Below are 5,327 nucleotides of genomic sequence, written 5' to 3' on the forward strand. Positions count from 1 at the left end.
GTATTATCTTTTACCAGATCTAATGTGTTATATTCTCCTACATTAATTTCACATTTCCACAAACTTCAAATTGTTTCCTTTCAAATGGTATCAAGAATATGCATATCCTTGCTTCAGGTGCTGAGCTACAGGCAGTTAGATTTGGGTATGTAATTTTAGGCGAAAATTGAAAAAAAGTGTCCAATCCTTAAGAGGCCTTAAGGGCTTGTAAGTAAGCATTTCACTGTAAGGTCTACACCTGTTCTATTTGGCGCATGTGACAAATACAATTAGATTTTTTGGATTTTATTTGAAATCCTTCTTTAACCGGTCTCCTCCCCTTCATCTACACTGATTGAAGTGGATTTAACATGATCTCAATAAGGGATCATAGCTTTCACCTGGATTCACCTGGTCAGTCTCATGGAAAGAGCAGGTGTCCTTAATGTTTTGTATACTCAATGTATATTTTGATAGACCAAAGTATCAGCTATCACACCATGTAAAGGGACAAACCTCATAATTCCTGCAGTCAGCATGCCAATTGCACGGTCCCTAAAAACTTGACACATCTGTGGCATTGTGTTGTGTGACAAAACTGCACATTTTAAGAGTGGCCTTTTATTGCCACACCTGTTAGGTGGATGGATTATCTTGGCAAAGGAGAAATGCTCACTAACAGGGATGTAAACTAATTTGTGCACACAATTTGAGAGAAATAAGCTTTTTGTGCGTCTGGTAATTTCTTGGATCTTATATTTCAGCTCATGAAACATGGGACCAACACTTTACATGTTGCGTTTATATTGTTGTTTAGTATAGAAATCATTGATAGTGCCTGCCATGCCATCACTGAAATTGTAAAGGGTAAAAAAATTACAGAACTGTTTCTTTTTTGTGAATGGAGGTCAAATTGAAGCCAAGCCTACTGCATTTTTGGCAATCTGGACCCTATTGAGTATTGTTGCAATCTTTGCAATAATGTTTGTCTCCTAAACAATTACTTTTAAAATGCTTTCAGCACAGATTGAATGAGAATGGAGGCCGTTTGCACAGTGCTTCTCCTCATTACCCTGACCAAAACATGTTGTGCAATAGATGTCAATGAATTTGCTCCTGCAGCTGGTTGTAAAGCTTTTCAAAGACCTTGTTATGGCTCTGTTTTTGAAGATAAATATTGGCTCATATGTGCTAATCGTTTGCATTAAAATAATAGATTACTGCCCCTCATTGTGGTTTGCCCTTTTAAACAAAGTAGAATACAATTTATTTATCCATCCAATATATCAGGGTGGAGACAACTACAGTATATTCAGGCCATTTTACATTATCAAGAGTGGACTGTAAAGTATAGAGATTTTATGGTTGCTATAGACAAACAGAAAACAAAGTGGTTTGCAGATGGCTCAGATGTACTGCTTGCTTATCATTAAACAATGATCATTATTTTCATGCCAGACACAGGTGGAATGTCCATCAAGACAGTCAACCCAGGAAACACTATATATATAGGCCTAAAGTCCCTCCATTCTCTACTCATAATAGTGGTGATATTTCACAGGAAGGATTTAAAATGGAGCCAATCCAGTGGCTGTGTGAGCAGCATCCATTACTGACGTACCAATGTTTTTCCGTTCCCTTTGCTTTTCTATTCTACGTCTTGGCTAAACAGGGATGTCTCTCTTTGACATACAGGTCTGTATTATCTATTTTATACCGCTATTGGAATATTATAAGTTGAAGATCAGGGCTATTTTAATTATTTTTTGCAACAAAAGGTCAGACCAATTATAATTTACTTTTAGTATACACACTTGTTTATACAAATTGTTTATCCACACTTGTTAATTCCAAATGGAGGTTCCAACAAATGATTTCAATCAAACTGCCTATTTTGGTTGAGCGGTAGGAGGTATAAAAAGGAACTAAATACCTGTGAACACTGGTCTTGACAGGTACCTTTTCTTGGCATCCGGAGGCTGTATCCTAGCTGTTGTCACCATGGGTGTATACAGCTTGCTTCTGCTCGTCTCCACTGTGATCTTTGTGCTGCTGGTGTGTTCACTGAGCCCAGACCGTGTCCATCCATGGGTCTTTGGATTGCAGATGGGTTGGCAAACCTTCTGGCACCTGCTCATACAGTACAGAGAATACTACCTCAATGAGCCCACTGATTCCAGGTACAGCACTGTTCTTAATTCAGTCAAGACTTTCAAAAGGATGTACTTGTGACTTAAATGTTTGTTGTCTTGGTTGTCTGTGCAGTAGATTTCATGAGCAAACCGTAATCTGGGGCTTGGGGGTCAATGAGTTCACAACGAAAACATAACATCAGCTCCACAATAAGTACATTTGAAATAAAGTAATCGTTGTCTCCCAGTCCCAATCCACCAATAAAATGTGGAAAGTACAGAACTTAATCTCAGACTGTTTTACTTTTATTTTCTGTCAGGCTTCTCCTATCAGTGTCCTCCTTGATGCTACTCACCCAGAGAGTCACCTCCGTGTCAATGGACCTACAGGAGGGTGGCAGAGTGACATTAATGACCCAATCACAGGCCAAATGCCGGGTCTTTCTCCCACTCATCAGCTATGCCCTACACTTCACTGCCTTGCTCGGCGGACCCCTGTCCTCATTTGACCAATTTGTCTATTTTGTAGAGCAGATAACCATCAGCCCTCCTCCCCAGCCTTTGTCTGTTGTCTCCTACAAGGTCTTTCAGGTGTTATCTCTGGAGTGGGCTAGGAACTATCTCACTCATCTCCTCAGAGACAATGCCTCCAGTTTGTCCGTCTCCAACAACGTCCTCACCGATGTCTTGTGGGTATGGGGCCTTGCTGTGGTGTTGAGGATCAGATACTACTCCCACTGGAGGATCAGTGAGTGTCTGAATAATGCTGCTGGGCTTGGGTTCAGGGGGATGGTCAGGGAGGACGGCCCAAACTGGAGCGGCCTTTCTGACGGAGATCTTTGGACCACAGAGATGTCCTGCCAGGTGTCCGAATTTGCCCGTCGGTGGAATGGTACGACAGCTACATGGCTACGTAGGCTGGTTTTCCAAAGATGCAAAACTGCTCCGCTGGTAATGACGTTTGGGTTTTCAATCTGGTGGCATGGCTTACATATGGGTCAGTTTGTAGGGTTTCTTGTCTGGGCTGCAGCTGTGAGAGCAGACTACCAGATACACAAGTACTTGAAGCCAAAGCTCACATCTACTAGGAGGAGATTGGTGCACACCTGTCTGGGTTGGTTAAATACTCAGATGGTCATGGCGTGTGTTGTTATTGCAATCGAGCTTCGAAGTACTTCCTCTTTGAGAATATTGGGTCTGACATACACTGGTGTTTTTCCTCTTCTTAACGTTCTATTTATCTTCATTTTATGATAAGATCAAGAATAATCATAACATCTGGGTTTTTAAATGTTGCTGTAAAATGAATTAGTTGATGTTGTTCATAGTAATTGATGCTAAAAGCACACCTACAGTGGGGAAAAAAAGTATTTAGTCAGCCACCAATTGTGCAAGTTCTCCCACTTAAAAAGATGAGAGAGGCCTGTAATTTTCATCATAGGTACATGTCAACTATGACAGACAAAATGAGAGAAAAAAAATCCAGAAAATCACATTGTAGGATTTTTTATGAATTTATTTGCAAATTATGGTGGAAAATAAGTATTTGGTCAATAACAAAAGTTTCTCAATACTTTGTTATATACCCCTTGTTGGCAATGACACAGGTCAAACGTTTTCTGTAAGTCTTCACAAGGTTTTCACACACTGTTGCTGGTATTTTGGCCCATTCCTCCATGCAGATCTCCTCTAGAGCAGTGATGTTTTGGGGCTGTCGCTGGGCAACACGGACTTTCAACTCCCTCCAAAGATGTTCTATGGGGTTGAGATCTGGAGACTGGCTAGGCCACTCCAGGACCTTGAAATGCTTCTTACGAAGCCACTCCTTCGTTGCCCGGGCGGTGTGTTTGGGATCATTGTCATGCTGAAAGACCCAGCCACGTTTCATCTTCAATGCCCTTGCTGATGGAAGGAGGTTTTCACTCAAAATCTCACGATACATGGCCCCATTCATTCTTTCCTTTACACGGATCAGTCGTCCTGGTCCCTTTGCAGAAAAACAGCCCCAAAGCATGAAGTTTCCACCCCCATGCTTCACAGTAGGTATGGCGTTCTTTGTCCTCCAAACACGATGAGTTTAGTTTTTACCAAAAAAGTTATATTTTGGTTTCATCTGACCATATGACATTCTCCCAATCCTCTTCTGGATCATCCAAATGCACTCTAGCAAACTTCAGACGGGCCTGGACATGTACTGGCTTAAGCAGGGGGACACGTCTGGCAATGCAGGATTTGAGTCCCTGGCGGAGTAGTGTGTTACTGAAGGTAGGCTTTGTTACTTTGGTCCCAGCTCTCTGAAGGTCATTCACTAGGTCCCCCCGTGTGGTTCTGGGATTTTTGCTCACCGTTCTTGTGATTATTTTGACCCCACGGGGTGAGATCTTGCGTGGAGCCCCAGATCGAGGGAGATTATCAGTGGTCTTGTATGTCTTCCATTTCCTAATAATTGCTCCCACAGTTGATTTCTTCAAACCAAGCTGCTTACCTATTGCAGATTCAGTCTTCCCAGCCTGGTGCAGGTCTACAATTTTGTTTCTGGTGTCCTTTGACAGCTCTTTGGTCTTGACCATAGTGGAGTTTGGAGTGTGACTGTTTGAGGTTGTGGACAGGTGTCTTTTATACTGATAACAAGTTCAAACAGGTGCCATTAATACAGGTAACGAGTGGAGGACAGAGGAGCCTCTTAAAGAAGTTACAGGTCTGTGAGAGCCATAAATCTTGCTTGTTTGTAGGTGACCAAATACTTATTTTCCACCATAATTTGCAAATAAATTCATTAAAAATCCTACAATGTGATTTTCTGGATTTTTTTTCCTCAATTTGTCTGTCATAGTTGACGTGTACCTATGATGAAAATGACAGGCCTCTCTCATCTTTTTAAGTGGGAGAACTTGCACAATTGGTGGCTGACTAAATACTTTTTTCCCCACTGTATTTTTGCTCAACAGTGCTAAGGCTTGTTTGTTTTTGTTTTGGAGGACTGAAGGGGAAGGTATTGAGTTCTGGTAGAGTGCATCCATTTGATTATTTTGGAGCAATTGTTATCATATTTACACAACAGTATACCTTGTTGAATGCATCTACCAGCTGAGGGTCAGTGTAGATTTGTAGAAATTGAATGATTGCATAATAATTGTAAGGCTGTTGCATCTTTTTTTAGGGCTGTTAGAATTATAGGGTTGATTAGCTGTTCTTGACATAGATTTTCATAGAAGC

At 41.3% G+C, this 5,327-nt stretch overlaps 1 protein-coding gene across 1 annotated transcript; it reads left to right on the forward strand.

The window, feature by feature from the left end:
- The first annotated feature begins 1,552 nt into the window (after nucleotides 1-1,552).
- Nucleotides 1,553-3,483, forward strand: mboat4 (membrane bound O-acyltransferase domain containing 4). The gene is made up of 3 exons (XM_041863068.1): nucleotides 1,553-1,674; nucleotides 1,935-2,159; nucleotides 2,432-3,483. Exons 1-3 carry the CDS (start codon nucleotides 1,553-1,555, stop codon nucleotides 3,363-3,365), a joined length of 1,281 nt encoding a protein of 426 aa, XP_041719002.1. The 3' UTR covers nucleotides 3,366-3,483.
- The last annotated feature ends 1,844 nt before the right edge of the window (nucleotides 3,484-5,327 follow it).

The sequence above is a fragment of the Coregonus clupeaformis genome, chromosome 18 (assembly GCF_020615455.1).
Source record: "Coregonus clupeaformis isolate EN_2021a chromosome 18, ASM2061545v1, whole genome shotgun sequence".
NCBI classification, from domain to species: Eukaryota; Metazoa; Chordata; class Actinopteri; order Salmoniformes; family Salmonidae; genus Coregonus; species Coregonus clupeaformis.

What these genes read in the sequence shown, in the direction of transcription:
- mboat4 (XM_041863068.1), top strand. Translation starts at nt 1,553, where the DNA reads ATGGAGCCAATCCAGTGGCTGTGTGAGCAGCATCCATTACTGACGTAC. An exon ending in TGTCTCTCTTTGACATACAG is followed by an intron (nt 1,675 to 1,934) that starts GTCTGTATTATC and finishes TGGTCTTGACAG; the next exon opens with GTACCTTTTCTTGGCATCCG. An exon ending in AATGAGCCCACTGATTCCAG is followed by an intron (nt 2,160 to 2,431) that starts GTACAGCACTGT and finishes ATTTTCTGTCAG; the next exon opens with GCTTCTCCTATCAGTGTCCT.